The following is a 20,807-nucleotide window of genomic DNA, read 5'->3' on the forward strand; positions in this document are numbered from 1 at the left end:
GTACTCTTCCCTCAAGACCAGAACCAGAGCCGGTAACGTCTGTCGCTTAGGGTCACGCTGTCGCACACGATGCTACATTTCGTCCCACAAATGTTCAGTAGGGTTAAGATCTGGTGATCGCGAGGGACAATCACAAACCTGAACGTTGTTTTGGGCAAGGAAATCCCTGGTTATTTTTGAAAAAATGACGTTCTGGCGGTTTATGAAAGAAAGGACATGAGCCCTGATGATTTCAACACCGTAACGTCGAGCTGTCAAATTGCCCTGGACCTGAATGAGATCTGCCCTTCCATTGTATGAGGTGCCAGACCAAACCATAACACTTTCACCGACAAATCTGTCCACTTCTTGTACACATTTTGCAGCGAAGCGTTCGTTACGACGTCGATATACACGTGTTCTTTCGTCAGGACGTCGCAGCATGTAACGGGACACATCACTGAAGATAACAGCTCTCCACCTTTGCAATGGCCATGGGAGATGTTTGCGACACCATTGCCGATGTTGACGTGTAAGGACAGGTCAACTTCTTTAAGTGGCATTTAAGAAGTTGGGGAGTACAAGGTTGACAAACTTTATGGATAACAACTTCTGTATTATACAGATTCAACGATTCACCGTTGTCAACGGTGCAAGAATCTGTACCGAAACGTCGCACTACCGTAATAAAGAAGTTGTTATCCATAAAGTTTGTCAACCTTGTACTAAGGTCAGGTCTTCGCAAAGGTCTTCTGGAACGAATACCAGCCTCACGTAAGCGGTTCCTCACAGTTTGATCAGAAATTGTTTTGAGTCCTGGCACTACCTATGGTGTGCTGGATACTGTGGTGAACTAGTTTCGCAAATGTCGAAGCCGAATATACCTGTTCTGAGCGGGCGTGGTCACATGGGGTCGACTTGCCAAAGCTTTGCTATGGTACTCTGTGACACATTCACTTGCCTTGCAATCGCAGACTGGGACCCTTCAGTCTGCAAATGACCAATCGAATTGTTGCGTTGAGCCTCAGTAAGTCTAGGTGTGACATCAACACCAAATTTAAAGTTGTCAACAGTTGCAAGAGCATTGATGCCCCGCCCCCACAACTTTTATTGGAAATGATCACACACTGTCTTTACTGTAAACAAAACATGGTTGCATGGTGCAAACCATTTGATGGTTTGGTAAAAACAGAATTTTAAATAGCATATTTCAGCCTTATTAAAATGGGGGCTATGAGCACAGCCATTACTTCTGACAGAGAAATGGACATGAGCGACAGAATGGTTATAACACTTATCTAAGGATGAATTATCATTTCAAATCTTCAATTTTTTAACAAGGTAAACAGATTTTGACTCCACTTGTGCCTATGTGATATGACCCAAGCAGTGTTTCATACTGAAATGGTCATATGCATCAATTACCCATAAAGCAACAAAGTATACAACATACATAACCATCATTCTCACATTTACAATGGCTCTAGACGCTGTGATGATCTCGAGCTCTCTTGTTGAGCGGCAGATGTTAATGCCTATCAGGGATACTCTACAATGCCTCTATATAGGCTCCCTGTGCCTATGAAGTAATTGTGTTTAGTCACTGGAAAATTTACATTGCTGCTGATAGAGGGACTACGAGCTTTATTTCCTAGCACAAACAGTTTCACGTGAATACCTCTCAGTGTGTCCGACGGTCACACATGTGACCATATATAGTTTGCGATATTAACTTAATTTGCGCTACATTATACTAATGTCTTTAAAGGAAGTTGCCTTTACATAACCCATTTTACAGTGCGCCCGTTGTCCATTCTATCAACTATATTTTAGATGATCGAGGGTGTCTCCAGATGTGTTCCAAAAAGAGAAAAGAAGTTAATGCACCTAACGAATACCCATACATGATATCGTAAACAAATTCCCTCGCCTGAAAAGATCCCTTGTATTGTTCGAATTGAGCCCTTGGTCACATGACGAAATACGGGACAAAATGGTGGCTGGGCTGAAATGCCGTAACTGATCAACCCACTCTGTTCCGCAGAAGTAACGGTTCTTCTTTGATTGGTAAGAATAATGGGAGATTAGTGACGTTGGAGCAGGTCTGCCACTATGTAACTTAGCTTCATGTAATGCAATTTGTCTACTTGAACAGGACACATGTATGGTTAATTTGTTCTCTTTTAGGCTACCATAGCCTGATATGCAAGCGATTAACCCCATGAATCATTGACTGCAAAAATGGCAAGGAAAGGTCAAAGAAACAGGACGCGTAAAATTTATGAAACAATCAGTTGTATTTACATTGTATTGTAGGTAAATATGACACCAATCTAAGGATTTAAATACATATCTACATACATGAGTTAGGTTTAAGGTGCTTTGAGAGCTCGAACCCAGTCGGACCGAAAGCTTGTGATAAGTATTGTGTTTTTGTTGAAAATTCCTAGAAAATAGGGTTTGACTTTAAGCAACGTGCTTGCTTCAAATACTAGGTTTTGATTGAATAAAGAGGTATTTAGGTAGACAGAATAGTAATCTGTAAATATAAACACAAAACAGTATACGTGTGTAAGGTTTAAGCTGTTTTCAGAGCCTGGGCCAAGTTGGGCCCAACAGAGACTTAAAGGGGCACTGATGCGGAGCAATTTCCGTGGACTGGTTGTTATGGTTTTTCTTCCATGAGTACCTGGTTGATATCCCAGAATTGGTGACTGGTTCGTGACCTCTGCTACGCAGCCGTATGCTCAATTGAGAGTTTAATTATAGACAAATCAACTAAGGTGAAGTCATTTTTACTTCATTACAAATGTACTATGAAAAGAAATGAAACACTTTGAAGATTAATCATCTGCCAGTGGTAGGAATGGTAAAAAACTATTAGGACGGAAAAGTAAAGAAACTACACTGCTGGGATATTTTGTTACAATCAGACAAGGAATACGTCCATGGATATTTCTAAATAATGGCATATGATGGGCATCCGGCCTCCTGACTGTTTAGGGTGAAGAGATTCTGCTAATGAGGACAGGAACCCAGTCCCTTTGTCCGTCACGGTCGAGGGAGTGGGTGCTGACCAATTTGCAGCTTAGTTTCATAATTAGATCGCTGGCGAGAAACATTATTCGCTCTGCATCAGTGCCCCTTTAACACTTTTGATTGAGGCTATGTTGAGAATGGAGTGAGAAAAAGGCTTCACTTTAAGGGAGCAGTTTTCGTTATGTGTTGCATTTGATAACATTACAAAGTGATATTTAGGTAGATATGATACCAATCTGTGGATTTAATTACAATTCAAGATGCATGTTCTAGGTTTAAGCTGCTTTTGAGAGCTCGGGCCAAGCCAAACCGAACGATTGTGGTCGAGATGATGTTTACAATGTGGGGAAGAGATCATATCATGTATGCTTTAAATACTAAGAATGGTGAATTTTTGTGTTGGTATTCATTGGATACAGCCATTGGAAATATTTTGCCGACGGAAACCAGTATCAGAATGAAGTCAAATATTTATGCATTTTAAATCATGTTTCGTTAGTCGATTCCACTTTCATATGTAACTCGGTCAGGCAGTTTGGAGGAAACACGTCTTCATGAGTTTTAGCCGATTTACTCGTAGTAAACTATATATAGTACGCGTTTGTGGCTTAAAATTGATTATTATTATCAAGAATGTATGTTGCATTACTCATTTGTAGGCATGATGTTTATCAATGGGTTTATTAGCCGATAAAATATTTGGCCCGCCTTGCTTTTAGGTGAATATACCCAAATTGGTCTCAAGCCGAACTAGCCCCTGGATATTTAACTGGCCCCTGGATATTTAACCCAAACTGGCCCCACACCCAAACTGGCCTCTGGGTTAATTAACAATGGTTATGATAATCTTTAATGGATAAAGATTACAATTTATTTCTTTTTGTATCAAAAAAAAAAGACTCAGCTGACAACACTGACATAAAGATTTCAATTCATTTGTTATATATAAAACATACAATTTGGAGGGGTTTAAACAGCATTTATTTTCCTTTGATAGCAGATCTGTATAGTATTTTAAAGGACAAGGTTTTGTGACATTGGCAGACAGGCAGAGTTGCTTATATTAATGCCTTTCCCCACATAATATTGAACATATCCACTCAGATGTCACACGTTAATTAAAGAAAACAGAACACATCCAGATTGATGATGATGGGTACGAAGTGAAGTGTCTTGGACTTAGACTGATTGTAATGGTACGGTCTTAACAAGGTTGTTAAATGGCCACATGGGCAGGAGGGGTTTTCAGCTAAAACTTAGACATAATTGACAATTCAGACAGATAAATATTTCAATTTATTTATTATATGTATACAGACATAAAGATTTCAATTAATTCATTATATGCAAACAGATGGAAAGATTTCAATTAATTCATTGTATACATACGGACAAAAAGATATCAATTAATTTAGGTATTTTATAGGAATATACGTAAGGTGAAAATAACAGTATATGGTACAGTTGACACTGAGTCAACATTATCAGTGTCCAGTAAAAGCATACGCTTAAGACAACATGTAAATTAATTTGCACACGATAATCCGTACGTACAACACAATCAGTGTCAAGTAACAGCATATGATAAGACAACATGTACATTGATATGCTCACGATAATCCGTTCAAAGAAATATAAAAACAACACATTCGCTTTTAGCGCTCAGTGAGACATGCATAAAATAACAGTATAACAGTATAAAATATCCTGGAAGCAATACAGAAATTGTCAACGATGTCTGCAAGCAATCATGTGTCACAACTGACTACCCAAATCATAGTTTTCGTGCAGTGACTGCTTAAAGCTTGCTTAGGTGCTGTGTTAGCTATGACTGTTTCAAACAGATAGATTCATGTCAAACTAAGCCAGCTAGTAATGATGCATGCAGTGATGGTGAGATAAAATATGTATTTATATGTCTTTCAACATTGGAGTAAAGTTTTACAAATTCTCATTCGATCAGGAAGATACCTTTATAAATTTTACTTAGTGTGTTAAACGTTCAGTCCGCTAAACATTGTTTTACCATCCGTTTGTGTATTAACTGATGTCAGTGACTATTACACATAATTACAGTTGTCATTAAAAGAGATCATTTTGTTAGTTGCAACAGTTTTTTTATTACTCATGTCTTCTATTTGTTGTCATGCAGTGTTTGGATGAGTGAGTCAGTAAGCGAGTGAGTATGGTTTTATGTCACTTTTAACAATATTCCAGCAATATCATGGTGTGCTGACACCACAAATGGGTTTCACACTTTGTACCAATGTGAGGAATCGAACCCATGTCTTTGGTGTGATGAGCGAACACTTGAACCACAATGCTACCCACCATCCCTGCAGGAAATGATACAAACAAATATGGCACCAAAGTAGTAAGGTGTGATATATATATGTGATATTTACTTGACTTGTTTCCATATTGTTTTATGTATTGTTTTACTTAACACTTGTGTATTTCAGAAGTTCTTCAGTGTAATCAAGGAAATGGACCAGTCGATGTTAAATACATTTGCAGACACATTAGGCATTCGATACTCAGTGTTGGACAATCTGAGTGATGGCCGAAGTGCTTACCGTGGCACTATCCACATCACCAACAATTCCTCCAGTGACCTGAGCCATGGTAAATGGGGAATATACTTCTGTCACCTACGGATGATGGAGCCTGATGTTCTCCCTGTCTCAGACTCATACGTGTATGAAGATGTCAAAATTCAGGTGAAACACATCAATGGCTGCTTGTTCATGCTTGAACCAGTGAAAGGCTTTGCCACACTGAAAACAGGGCAAACCATTGAAATCCAGTTTAAGGCCCAGTACTATTCTGTTGCAAAGACAGATGTGTTCCCCAATTGGTACCTCACATATGAGGGTTTAGAACCCCGTTTGATCAAGTCAACAACTGGAGAGAGCCTGGACTTTATCTCAAGCTTTGACACCCCCAGCAAGTGGAAGAGGTTTGACTATGAATTGAGTAATGGCCAGAAGAGGAGCGACCTGTACGATCCTTGGAGTGCGGAAGTTCGTTTCCAGAACAATGAGACAAATACAGGAGACAAGAAAGCAGGTGTGTTTACTGTTGCTCAGAGATACAGATCTTCTGTCACAGAGTCAAGAAAAACACCCTGAAATATTTGTGATTTTTCACTCCAATTGCTTCCTAAATTCTTAGAAATTTCAAGAGTGGAGAGTCAGTGTTGGACAAACCAAAAGAAGGCATGCTATCTTTAGTGAAAATGTGGTATGATATCATAGTAGGCTAATTCTAGTTGGTAACTATGTGTGAATTTTCATGTACATGACATTAAGCCTGCTTGAAATGACCTCATATCTTTGGTCACTCCCTACATGAATATATGTATGATAGAGACACATGTAAAATCCTCCCATGTTTGCTGCTGATGATATGTTAAACTGAAACTCCTGTTGGATGTCAGATTGTTGTTATGTTTGAACAGATGTGAACCTGATTGTTCCGACACCATATAAGATAGACTTCAAGTCAATTGACAGTGTCAATCTACAGGAGCCTGGATGGGCTGTGTGGTCACATGACCAAGTGAGACCTGAAGCCAGACACCTATCAGGTAGGTAAGATCCCTGAAACCATCAGGGTGCCACTCAGATCATCCCTAGCAAAAGGCGGCCATGTTCACCAAATGCCCCCTAATGCCGGACAACATACATGCAGTTTCTTTTTCTAGTTTTGGTAAGTTATTGTTTGTTTGTTTAGAATCACTGCTAACACCTAAACTGAATTATTTGAAATAAAACATTGCTAAAATCTTGAATTGCAGTGTTGCAATAGTTCGACTAGCTTTCAGGGTCTTTCATTTTGACTTGTGGTTAAGGTTCTATGCATTTTCATTTTCAAAAAGATATTTTGATTGATCTTCTGCAGCAGTAATGCATCAAATACATCACTAGTGTAAAAGATATGAAACATTCACATCAAAATAGTGTATCATATATCCATGAAAACTGGGAAAGGTTTCAGCATGTTCGAAATACACTTGAACCTCATTCATGGATTGTTACAGAGGCGCTTGGCCTAGACTTGGTGGATGTTAGTGAAGCAGAGGCAACTGGTCGTGACAGAACTATATTAGTGATACTGGGCTCAGTGGCTTCAGATGATCCTAAGTGTGCTGACAACCAGGAGGCATATAGCCTGGATATTGGATCCCTGTGTGTGAAGCTCCAGGCTCCAACATCAGCAGGGATCTTCTATGCTGGGCAGTCTTTACTCAGTCTGCGTTACTCAGATGGAAGTCACCCACTTGTTTCTGTGTTAGACTATCCCAGATTCCAGTACAGGTAGCTGTTCCAGCGTTTGCCCAATAAGCAGTGTTTCCTTTGTGCTGTTTATTTGACACAGTGCAAATGGGGACTTGAGTAAGGTTAAAGAGCTTGTCAAGCTGAAGATCACCCTCACTTTGCAATTGATGTTTTTTGTCCTTTTATGGTCATGAATTTATATTTTTTTTGTTTTCTGAACATTTGTTGGTGAATGAGTAATTTTTCATAAAATGATATGTGATTTTTGTAAATTTATCAGACATTTTGTCTAATATTTGAAAAAAAATCAATATTGGTCATATGTTCTTGGGTATCTTTAGTACATTGTCAATGTTTCAGTCATGAAATTGTTTCTGGTGTAGTCAAAGTCAAGTCAAAGATGTTTATTGTACAAAAGGCCCATATAAATTAGAGTTACACACATACAATATATATATATAATGCAATGAGTATAAGTGATCAGTGATCTAAACAGCAATCCACAATATAGGCAGTAGATTGTGTACAAGTAGTAAAATGTGATGGACCTCCAAACGTTTTATCAGACTGTTACGTTTAATAAGAGCAGATTTGGTATAATATGACATCTTTATTATTACATGTTGTAAGATGAAAGAAGTAGTTTCAATGCTAATGTAGGTGGCTTACATAGATAGTATTCCGCTATATATTTAGTACGCAAATCTTTATGCAAAGGACATACAAGTAGAAAATGGATTTCATTTTCCACGTCTATATTACACAATGGGCACTATCTTTTGCATCATTCTATATAAAAGTGTCTTCCTTCGTTTACCATTATGTTGATCAAACCTAACCTAAAACGTATAAATGAATTTCTTAATTTCTTTGATGTTAAAAACAACAGATATTTCTCTGGCTGGAGTAGTGATTTGTATATTCTATAAGAGTTGTACCGTGAACTATTATCTATTACTGAATACCATTGTTGATTAAACATATTACGACTTCTCTCTCGAAACTGAGTTAAGAACAAACTTGCATCACCAACTGACTGACTTAACCATACAACACCATAACCATGTGGAAATAGGAGATTTCTTACATGAGATGCCCATGTCACTTTGCCAATGTTGTCCAAATGAACAAGCATGTTATAAGCCTTTTTTGGTAATGTATGTTCTTACATACTCAATATCTTAAACCAGAATTTTATACATCGAATATGAGCATTTATATACAGGGGGTACCTCCCACATTCACCGTGCACCATAAAATTCGGTGTGGTGATTCCTACATGTAAAAATTTCTTAAAGGCCATCAGATGTATTTTTTCTATACATTCATGTCCCTTGAATCCCCAAATCTTGGATCCATACAAAAGTATAGGCTGAATTTGACAATCAAATATTTTAAAGTAAATACTGGGCGTCAACACACCAATTTTACACAAAGCAGATAAAACACTTCTCGATACTTTCTTAGCTTTCAATGATAATTCAGTAACAGATGTTTTCCAGTTCATGGAAGATGTAAACTTAATACCAAGTTAAGTGTAATGATCAGAGACAATTACAGGTTTATCATTAAATATTGGTCGTATGTTCTTGGGGATCTTTAGTACATTGTCAGTGTTTCAGTCATGAAATTGTTTGTGGTGTAGGGGGATGCATGTTGACGTGTCCCGCAACTTCCACACCAAGGACGAGGTGGTGGCTCTGCTGGATGTCATGGGTCGCTACAAGCTGAACAGGTTGCATCTCCACCTGACTGATGACGAGGGATGGAGGCTGCAGATTCCAGGACTGGAGGAACTCACGAAGGTGCCTCATTTCTGTCTGTTAGATGACTTCTAGTGGTGTGATGCAGGCAGACTTGGATTAGATGACTTCTAATGGTGTGATGCAGGCAGACTAGGATTGGAGGTCTTCTGGTGGTGTGATGCAGGCAAACTAGGATTAGATGACTTCTTGTGATGTGATGCAGGCAGACTAGGATTAGATGACTTCTTGTGATGTGATGCAGGCAGACTAGGATTAGAGGACTTCTGGTGGTGTGGTGTTGGCAGACTATGATTTGAGGACTTCTTGTGGTGTGGTGTAAGTTGGGTAGAATTAGAGGACTTCTTGTTGTGTGTTGTTGGCAGACTAGGATTAGAGGTCTTCCTGTGGTGTGGTGTTGGCAGAGTACGAGTGTTGGCTGAAAAGTTCTAAGCCTCACTGTGAAAAAAAGTTACAAAGTCCACATTTGTAATTTATTTTTCTACATAATCCCCTTCCAAGTTCACACACTTTTGCCAGCGATGCTGCAAGGCCTGAATCCCGGTCAGGAAGAAATCTTCTTCAGCTACCCTAAAAAAATCAGTCACAGCGGAAATGACGTCATCACTACTTGCAAAATGGCGACCGGCGAGTTCCTTTTTCAATTTGGGGAACAGGTGGAAGTCAGAAGGAGCCAAATCAGGTGAATAAGGAGGATGGTCAATGAGTTCAAAGCCAAAATCGCAGATTGTTGACATGGCCACCACCGATTTGTGAACAGGTGCATTGTCTTGGTGGAAGAGGACACCTTTAGCGATCATCCCTCGTCGTTTGGCTTTGATTGCTTCTCGCAACTGAGCAGAATACCCCTGGAATCCCAAAAGACTGATGCCATCACCTTTCCAGCTGAAGGAACATACTTGGCTTTCTTCGGAGCTGGTGAACCAGGATGCTTCCACTGTTTTGACTGTAGTTTTGTTTCTGGTTGAAAGTGATGTATCCAGGTCTCATCCATGGTTACAAATCGTGCCACAATATCATCGGGATCTGCTTCAAAACGACGCAAATTGTCAAGGGACGTCTGGAACCTGACACGTTTCTGTTCTGCTGTCAAGAGCTTTGACACCCATCTTTAGTCATTCCTAATTCGTTGGTGATAATATGCTCAACCCTCTCATGAGAGATGCCCACTACACTAGCAATATGTCGAGTAGTCAATCATCGATCATCCATCAACATATCGAGCACTCGCGTGATGTTTTTGGAGTGGTTGCTGTTGAAGGCCTTCCTGAGCGTGGGTCATCATCAAGGCTTTGTCTGCCACGCTTAAATTCTGCAGCCCACTTCTTTACTGTGGAAAATGAAGGAGCATCATCCCCTAGAGTGGAGATCATGTCAGCATGTATCTGTGCCACAATATCATCGGGATCTGCTTCAAAACGACGCAAATTGTCAAGGGACGTCTGGAACCTGACACGTTTCTGTTCTGCTGTCAAGAGCTTTGGCACCCATCTTTAGTCATTCCTAATTCGTTGGTGATAATATGCTCAACCCTCTCATGAGAGATGCCCACTACACTAGCAATATGTCGAGTAGTCAATCATCGATCATCCATCAACATATCGAGCACTCGCGTGATGTTTTTGGAGTGGTTGCTGTTGAAGGCCTTCCTGAGCGTGGGTCATCATCAAGGCTTTGTCTGCCACGCTTAAATTCTGCAGCCCACTTCTTTACTGTGGAAAATGAAGGAGCATCATCCCCTAGAGTGGAGATCATGTCAGCATGTATCTGTGTTGGGGACATCCCTTTCTTTTGCAAGTACTTGATGACTGCCCTGTATTCAGTTTTGTCCATTTCTGATGATTTCAGAGGGTAGGTTTACCAAAAGAGCTGTAGTTGAGATAAAACTGTTAGTACGTTTGTAGTTCTTGTGTCTATGATTCACTAAATGATTGTCCTCATTGGTGGCAAACACCTGTCTCTACCTGGTGGGGAAAAACCACTCAGACTGAGAACTTTTCAGCCAACCCTCGTAGGATTAGAGGACTTCATATGGTGTGGTGTTGGCAGACTAGGATTAAGGGACTTCTTGTGGTGTGGTGTTGGCAGACTAGGATTAAGGGACTTCCTGTGTGGTGTAGGTATACAAGGGTTAGAGGACTTTTGGTGGTGTGGTGTAGGCAGGGTAGGATTAGAGGACTTCTTGTGGTGTGTTGTTGGCAGAGTAGGATTAGAGGGCTTCTTGTGGTGTGGTGTTGACAGACTAGGATCAGAGGACTTCTGGTGGTGTGGTGTTGGCAGACTATGATTAGAGGTCTTCTTGTTGTGTGGTGTTGGCAGACTAGGATTAAGGGACTTCTTGTGGTGTGGTGTTGGCAGACTAGGATTAGGGGACTTCTGGTGGTGTGGTGTTGGCAGACTAGGATTAGAGGTCTTCTGGTGATGTGGTGTTGGCAGACTAGGATTATATGACTTCTTGTGGTGTGGTGTTGGTAGACTAGGATTGGGGGACTTGTGTCATGTGATCAGACTCTGGTTAACCTGTTTGGGGATGTCACGAAACCTCTGCCTTGACTTTTAATGAGTTCCATCGTACTGAAAGATTCCATACAGCTGTTAACATGTTGATAGGGTAATATTCAAATTCTGAATACATTATTACCCAGTCCACATGAACATCAGTATGGCAAGCTTTTTTCACCTTTATGCTGAATACGACATCTTGCATGATGGAGCATATAAATGATATGTTTAAAGATATGTATGATATGTTTACGCCACTTTTAGCAATATGCAGGCAATATCACGGCAGGGGACACCAGAAAATGGGCCTCACACATTGTACCCATGTAGGGAATCGAACCCGGGTCTTTGGTGTGATGACCGAGCGCTTTAACCACTAGACTACCCTGCTGCCTGCCAAAATCAAGTGTGTGTTCACAAATATAGACATCTCAGATGAAATGGAAACATGCTGAATGTACCTGTTCAACACCATGACTTATCTAGCAGTCATAAATAACCTGTTCATTTGTCTAGGATAAGACAGTCAGTAGTGGAACATGCAGTACTATTGCAAGGACAGGAACATGTTGGTTGGTCATTTGTAACATGATGCTGGACAACTCAGAGAGGAGAGTTGCTTTGTAAACACTTTTGTAGGGTGTATGGTTTTAGAGAAAAATAATTCCTGAGTTTTCTTTGCCAGGTTGGTGGTTGCCGAGGTCATGACCTTAAGGAGGAGATGTGCTTACTTCCTGTTTTGGGTTCAGGTCCTGCTCCAGACCTGTATCCAGGCTCGGGTTTCTATACGGTGCAGGACTACAGGTGCAGTAAAGCCATATGCATCAGATCTGATTCGTGGATGAAGCTTTGATAAGAAATCATGTCACCCATCTTTGGGTCAGTCAGATCAGCAAGTACTGTGTCAATTGTATTCAATCACTGACTAAACAATGAAGAGTCTGTCCAGCTCCTTGTCTGTTGCCATGTGACCTTCAAATACAAAGATGCTGTATACAGTGTCTGCCATTCCCCTTCATCAAAAACGTAAGATCCATGAAACAAAGATTTGTTGAAGGCAAGGTCAGTATAATGACTTGGATGACAGGTCTCAGAAATGAGAAAGTGCAGATATACATGTGCAACAATGTTAGTGGAATGAAACAGGACAATACGTGGTGAGAGGGTAGTCCCATTACAATACACTTGTGTATTCATTGAATTAAACCACATCACTTCATCAATTCAACTGAATGTTTTGTGGTGACTGAAGTGAATATCAAAAGTAAGTAAATTGGTCAGTCTTAAACAAATCTTTGGTTATATTTATTAATTTAATGATAGAAAGTAAATCATATAATACTGACTTCAGTGTTTCATGATGTCTCTGTTTATCTCGAATAACATTAGATATGTCCATGGTGGTATGATAAGATGTATAACAGTGTTCTGTGGTATTACAGAGAGATTTTGAAGGAGGCTGTGCAACGACACATTGAAGTCATTCCAGAGATTGATATGCCTGGACATAGTCATGCTGCTATAGTTGCCATGGCTACACGATGTCGCCGTCTGATGAGGGAAGGTAGACCCGAGGAAGAAGCTTGTCACTATCTTCTGTCTGATATTGAGAATCCCTTCAAGGTTCAGTCGGTACAGATGTTCTCAGACAATGTCCTTGACCCTGGACGTGAATCAACGTACACATTTGTTGACAAGATTGTGAAGGAACTCAAGGCAATGCATGAAGGTGTTTCCCCACTGCGTATGTTTCACCTTGGAGGAGATGAGGTGCCATATGAGGCATGGTTGGAATCACCGGCTTGTCAGGCAAGGATCACAGCAGGGGAAGTGTCGTCAGTCACAGAGCTCATGGGATACTTTGTGAAGAGAGTGGCTCAGATTGTCGGGTCTCATGGCCTGGATGTTGCTGCATGGCAGGATGGCATTGTGATGAAGAAGACACAACTGTTTGACAGATCAGATTTTGATAATGACAGGGTTGTGGTTTATGCGTGGAAGAATGTTTGGGAGACGGGAATGGCATCAGACACAGTGAAGCTGGCCAATGCCGGCTACCAGGTGGGTCAGCAATGTGTCCCAATAGTCTCCACTGTTGGCCACCACAGATGTCAGAACAGAGCTGTGATGCTAATCTATTATGAATTTTTGTAATATACCAATCAAAAAGTAGGGGATTTTAGATTTCCAAGATTGATAAAATGCAAATGATGAAAGCAAGGGTGAAACAGATTATGAACAGAAATGAAGGGAAAATGTTCCATGTTCCATCTGTATGGATATATATTACTTATTTCTCACATGCATTGGCATTGCCTGGTGGTATGCTTGCAAAATGGAATATCCCCCCACTTCTTCTTAATGGTATAATAACGTTTCAATGCCTGGTGGGCTAAATGACAGAACATTTTTATCTGTTGGTAATATCAACACAGAGTCCCACCATAAACTTTGAATCGCAAGATTATGCCTTGCATGTGTATGATCCTATCAGTGTCATACAGTCACGGCAAGATAACATGTACACAATAAGAGCTAGTGAAATATCCTATCAGTGTCATACAGTCACGGCAAGATAACATGTACATGATAAGAGCTAGTGAAATATCCTGTCAGTGTCATACAGTCACGGCAAGATAACATGTACACAATAAGAGCTAGTGAAATATCCTATCAGTGTCATACAGTCACGGCAAGATAACATGTACACAATAAGAGCTAGTGAAATATCCTATCAGTGTCATACAGTCACGGCAAGATAACATGTACACGATAAGAGCTAGTGAAATATCCTATCAGTGTCATACAGTCACGGCAAGATAACATGTACATGATAAGAGCTAGTGAAATATCCTGTCAGTGTCATACAGTCACGGCAAGATAACATGTACACAATAAGAGCTAGTGAAATATCCTATCAGTGTCATACAGTCACGGCAAGATAACATGTACACGATAAGAGCTAGTGAAATATCCTGTCAGTGTCATACAGTCACGGCAAGATAACATGTACACAATAAGAGCTAGTGAAATATCCTATCAGTGTCATACAGTCACGGCAAGATAACATGTACACGATAAGAGCTAGTGAAATATCCTGTCAGTGTCATACAGTCACGGCAAGATAACATGTACACAATAAGAGCTAGTGAAATATCCTATCAGTGTCATACAGTCACGGCAAGATAACATGTACATGATAAGAGCTAGTGAAATATCCTGTCAGTGTCATACAGTCACGGCAAGATAACATGTACACGATAAGAGCTAGTGAAATATCCTGTCAGTGTCATACAGTCACGGCAAGATAACATGTACATGATAAGAGCTAGTGAAATATCCTGTCAGTGTCATACAGTCACGGCAAGATAACATGTACATGATAAGAGCTAGTGAAATATCCTATCAGTGTCATACAGTCACGGCAAGATAACATGTACATGATAAGAGCTAGTGAAATATCCTGTCAGTGTCATACAGTCACGGCAAGATAACATGTACATGATAAGAGCTAGTGAAATATCCTATCAGTGTCATACAGTCACGGCAAGATAACATGTACATGATAAGAGCTAGTGAAATATCCTGTCAGTGTCATACAGTCACGGCAAGATAACATGTACACAATAAGAGCTAGTGAAATATCCTATCAGTGTCATACAGTCACGGCAAGATAACATGTACACGATAAGAGCTAGTGAAATATCCTGTCAGTGTCATACAGTCACGGCAAGATAACATGTACACAATAAGAGCTAGTGAAATATCCTATCAGTGTCATACAGTCACGGCAAGATAACATGTACACGATAAGAGCTAGTGAAATATCCTGTCAGTGTCATACAGTCACGGCAAGATAACATGTACACAATAAGAGCTAGTGAAATATCCTATCAGTGTCATACAGTCACGGCAAGATAACATGTACATGATAAGAGCTAGTGAAATATCCTGTCAGTGTCATACAGTCACGGCAAGATAACATGTACACGATAAGAGCTAGTGAAATATCCTGTCAGTGTCATACAGTCACGGCAAGATAACATGTACATGATAAGAGCTAGTGAAATATCCTGTCAGTGTCATACAGTCACGGCAAGATAACATGTACATGATAAGAGCTAGTGAAATATCCTGTCAGTGTCATACAGTCACGGCAAGATAACATGTACACAATAAGAGCTAGTGAAATATCCTGTCAGTGTCATACAGTCACGGCAAGATAACATGTACATGATAAGAGCTAGTGAAATATCCTGTCAGTGTCATACAGTCACGGCAAGATAACATGTACACGATAAGAGCTAGTGAAATATCCTGTCAGTGTCATACAGTCACGGCAAGATAACATGTAGACGATAAGAGCTAGTGAAATATCCTGTCAGTGTCATACAGTCACGGCAAGATAACATGTAGACGATAAGAGCTAGTGAAATATCCTATCAGTGTCATACAGTCATGGCAAGATAACAAGTTCACAATAAGAGCTAGTGAAAAAACTGCAGAATTGTTGATAAGTGAAAATGAAAGAAATCAGTGATAAAGAATGAAAATGAAAGGAATCGGGGTGTAAGGATGAAATGAAATCAGTGATAAAGGTTTAATGCTGCTAAACCATGTTAAGCTAAAATATTTTTCACAAGAGGATCAGAATATGGACTACTCCTACAAATGTGACTATACTGATAATGGAGAAATCACATGCCACAGTTCTGTCAACAGAGGAGGGTAACGATCATGGTAGGTCAGGCAGGGGTTTGTAGGTTTCTACTCCAGCTGTAGACTTGTAGTACCGTGCTGCCTTCTATCACCTGATATCACAGGTTCATATTATCTAACTTCAAGTTCCAAAAGTTACACAAATCCTTGTGGCTCTCTTTACACACTTGAGACTTCTATCCAGCTTGTCAACCATTTTGGCTGGCTTCTTGACTTCATGGATTCATAATTCTCCCAAACCACTCACCACTGCCTTCTTTTGCTGCCTGTAGCATGTGTTTAAGTTCACTGATTTTCTGATGAAGTAAGTAAGCTGCATTTGTTGGTTCACTGAGGAAAATATAGTACAGAGGAAGCTGTGAAAACCAGCATCTGTCCAGTGCAGTAAGTTGTCAGCACCAGCACAAAATCCCAGTCTCATCCATGTCTTGTACATTTATCATCAGCTCTTCAATCCGGCACATTGTCGAAACCAGAGTATTTCTTCAGTCGCAGTGAGTGCCAGTTTAGACAGCTTCCACTGTAATAGCAAACTTGGGTCATCTGCTTTTAATTCTGAATTTTACTACAGTTATGGAAAAAAGTTTACATATGCACAAACATCAAAAATATTTTCTGGATTGAGTCTAATTTAGCAGCTAGCCCGATTGCTCTCTATGATTTTACAATAGCTGTTTACAGTGTGTTTGTGTGTCTCTACCAGGTGGTGATGTCTCAAGCAACACACCTGTATTTCGACCACCCCTATGAGCCTGACCCAGATGAGAGGGGTCTATATTGGTCGGGACGCTATCTGGACACACACAAGGTGTTCAGCTTCATGCCAGACATGCTGTATGCCAATGCAGACCGCAAGATGACTGGGGAACCCTTCACTGAAGCAGAGCTGAACAAACTCTCCCTGGAGAATGAGTGTACGCTTACACGACCTGAGAACATCATTGGTAAGAGGTGTGCTGACTGGACTGTGACTTCATTTAGACATTTTGTGTAGTAAAAAATCATGATCAGTAGATTTAACAAAAAACATAAGAAATGTTTCAGATTTTCTTTTAAAAATTGTCTGAATGCATTGTTGTATCTTGCCTCCCTGGTTAACCTATAGTGACATAACCTTTCACATTTACCTGTTGTGAACCACAGTTATGTTTTGGTGTATTCAGTGCAAGAAATCAGTCACTGTACACCAGTTAAAAATAGTCATATCTCATAAACAGTTGTCTACACTTTGTAAGATGTCCTCCTATTGGTGTGTGCTCAGTCGGCAACTAAATTGTACATCAGTGTGAGTTTTTTAGCTGTATCAGACAAATCACAGAACCTGTACTATTTATTAAGGGGTGGGGAAATATATTGTTTTCGTTCGTTTGTTGCTGTATTATTATCACTATTACGCTATGGATCACAAGCAAGGTACTGGTATGGATGTTCTCATGGATGTTGTCTGTTGTGGACTGAATGTATCGTTTTGGACGAGGATTTCAAGGACAGTATAGGCACCCCCATGATGTTCTACAACACACACTCCCTCATACAGGTTTACTACTGTAACAATTCCAATGTAGAATAGGTCTGTAGTACCATATGCTGGGGTATAACACTTCCTCTACAGGTCTACTGCAGGAACTCCTATCGGAATACTGTAGGACTGTCCCTTTGTAGTGAGTGTGGTTTTATGCCACTTTTAGCAATATTCCAGCAATATCATGGTTGGGAACACCAGAAATGTGCTTCACACTTTGTACCCATGTGGGAATTCGAAACTGAACGAATGAACCCATTAACCATAAGGCTACCCCACTGTCCTCTCCCTTTGTAGACATACTTGGTAGTCAATACAAGTTATATAGCATTCCTGTCCTTGTACAGGACTACAAGGGCAACTGTGGAGTGAGCTAGTGCGGACGCCAGGCCAGCTGCAAGAGATGATCATACCTCGTATCATAGCACTGGCTGAGCGAGCATGGCACAAGGCCTTCTGGGAGGATGTGGCAGACCGATCCAAACTGGAAGTGCTGAGACAGAAGGACTGGGCAGATTTTGCCAGCATACTAGGAAGCAAGGAGCTGCGTCGACTGGAGACAATGAACATCTCATACTATCTGCCACCACCAGGGGTTAGGTAGGTATCCGTCAGCTGAGAGGGTAATCATTACTGACTGAGTATGCTAGATTGACATTTTTGTGGGTATAGAGACTATCTTATGAAGTATTTTAGTGATAAATGGGAAAAAATGACATCCTCAAAAAGAATTCGACAGTATCTAGACAAATTTCTTCCTCTGAGGGTACGGAAGAACGTCATAATGCAACTGCAGGTGTCTCCAGAAGACAAATCTCTCCTCAGTCTGGTGTCATTTTGTGCTTTATATGTTTAAGGACTTTATTTCAGTGTTTCTGTTAAGATAAATTTGATGCTGTTGATGTTTACCACAAGTGTCTTGATGGCAGTTTTTAGCTGGGAGTCATACTATTTGGCTTAAGAATGAAAATATTTCTGAAATAATTGTTGCATAAGAAGATTATCAATATGGCAGATGAATCAGGGAATCACAACAATGGCAGCTTAGAATTTGACAAACTGCTTGCTTAAAATTATGTTTCCTGATCAGACAACACCAGTCTGTTGTTGCTTGGTGACTACAGTATCTGTTTGTGTTGCAGGTTGTCAGGAGGTGGTCGAGTGATGACTGTGAACTGTGCCTACCCTGGTTTACCTGTATACTACAGCTGGGATAGAGGAAGCACATGGCTACCCTACTCACAGCCAGTTGATGTTGCACCAGGCGTCACAGATGTCACACTTGTAACAAGGTCAGATATTGCAGGGTAAACATGATCCTCATGTTAAATCCTAACAGGGGGCAGAAACCATCTTAATAATTAATGTGTGTTTCTGTTTCAGGTCCTTCAGTGGGGAGCGGTCAAGTCGTCAGGTTACAGTGAACTTGGACTTTGAATTGGACAGCCATCCCAGTTCATGAGCTGAACTGCTCCAAAACTGATGGGTCCACCTTTCTAAACCACTGAACTGCCTAAAGCTGGTGGATCTACCTTCCCAAAAAACTGAACTACTCCAAAACTGATGTTTCCACCTTTCCACTGAATTGAACTGCTCCAAACTGATGGATCCACCTCAACATTAAGTTTCAGACAGATAGACACAGTTCAACAACTCAATTAGAACCCAATCATTCGAATATAAGGTGATGATAATACCTTGTGGGATAATTTAAGTTCATTAGCTATGAGGATCACATGGGTCAGTCTGGCTACTTATATTCCAGTGACAATCTCAACTTGCCTGCATTATGTTCAGGAATTTTTGATAATTTTGTGTTCCAGAACTTAATAGTTGACAACCAATGAATTTTGGTCACAGCAGAAATGATCGAATTAAAAGAAAGTAATTTTTCCAGTTTTCTCTCTGTCCCTTGGGTACAGGTTTCAAGAATGAACGTGTTGATCGACTAAATGACATCAAGAGTTGCTTTGGCTGAATAAGGAACACTTCCTTTACTGTACATGGGATGTCAGATTTGCGCAGTATGCTTGTTTTGAAGGTTTTGGATTAAGTGTCACAATGCGGTCAGATTTTACCACCCGCTACTTCTATGCAAATATCCAAGGAAATATTTATTTCAGGTCAAATCAGAAAACTCTACAAAGGAAAATTCTGGGGTGTGTAATTGAAATGTGTGATAGTACGTCTCAGGTACTGTAGAAAGCTTATTCCACTGAAGGGAGCAAGGGTTCAAAATGTTATTAAAAGCCACTTGCCACAGGGCATGTGACTTTAAGAAAGTAACTTGTCCTGACTAACTTTCCACTTGCCCTGATTTTGTGACATAATGTTTTGTGTTAATGTTTCCTGGATTTTTTTATCAAACAGTTATAAATAGTAAATAGTAAATTATTGCAAAATATTAAAGCTACATTTTGAGCAGATATGAAATGAGTGAGTGAGTGAGTTTAGTTTTGCGCCACACTCAGCAATATTCCAGCTATGTGGCGGGATATGAAATGAAATACAACTTTATTTGCAATTTGGAAACATTAGTGGAAATTATCTTGTAGCTCACGGACAAGTAAGATACCATTGTTTGATTGTCTAAACTGACATCTGACTTGTCACATGCATTGGGCGATGGGATTTTTTAACCCTTGGGAAGTAAGTTGAGTGTCATGTGAGATCACTAGTTATTATTACAACAAATTAACAGTCAGCATTAGGGTTCCATATTGCGCATGGATCACTCAACTCCAATACTATATTAATGAATAATTATTCATATTTGTTACCCAATATTCATGATACATATCATATTTGTCACATAGTGTATTCGTTGCAGCTCTACTGGGGAGAAACAAACATTTTGATGACAAGTCATATGGCATATACAGTGAAATCGGAATATCCGGACACATTCATTTTCGCTTAAATCGGCCTTATACCTGAATATCTGAATATCTGTCATCCAGCATTTGGTGTTGAAACAGTAGTGGGCACACACTTTTGGTTAAA

The 20,807-nt window shown here is 40.1% G+C and overlaps 1 protein-coding gene across 1 annotated transcript; it reads left to right on the forward strand.

The window, feature by feature from the left end:
• Positions 1-1,947: 1,947 nt before the first annotated feature.
• On the forward strand, positions 1,948-19,700 carry LOC137278583 (chitobiase-like). Its single transcript, XM_067811043.1, has 11 exons — positions 1,948-2,046; positions 5,481-6,087; positions 6,479-6,607; positions 7,061-7,337; positions 8,944-9,103; positions 12,249-12,367; positions 13,006-13,624; positions 16,986-17,226; positions 18,152-18,404; positions 18,947-19,096; positions 19,188-19,700. The coding sequence occupies exons 2-11, from the start codon at positions 5,505-5,507 to the stop codon at positions 19,264-19,266; spliced, it is 2,610 nt and encodes an 869-aa protein (XP_067667144.1). The 5' UTR covers positions 1,948-2,046; positions 5,481-5,504; the 3' UTR covers positions 19,267-19,700.
• Positions 19,701-20,807: the final 1,107 nt, after the last annotated feature.

This window comes from Haliotis asinina, chromosome 3, assembly GCF_037392515.1.
Source record: "Haliotis asinina isolate JCU_RB_2024 chromosome 3, JCU_Hal_asi_v2, whole genome shotgun sequence".
NCBI lineage: Eukaryota > Metazoa > Mollusca > Gastropoda > Lepetellida > Haliotidae > Haliotis > Haliotis asinina.

Bases quoted from the DNA above. Each gene is read 5' to 3' on its own strand.
- LOC137278583 (XM_067811043.1), top strand. From the start codon at position 5,505: ATGGACCAGTCGATGTTAAATACATTTGCAGACACATTAGGCATTCGA. The intron at 9,104-12,248 runs GTGCCTCATTTC...TTTCTTTGCCAG, and splicing joins GACTGGAGGAACTCACGAAG to GTTGGTGGTTGCCGAGGTCA. The intron at 18,405-18,946 runs GTAGGTATCCGT...TTTGTGTTGCAG, and splicing joins CTGCCACCACCAGGGGTTAG to GTTGTCAGGAGGTGGTCGAG.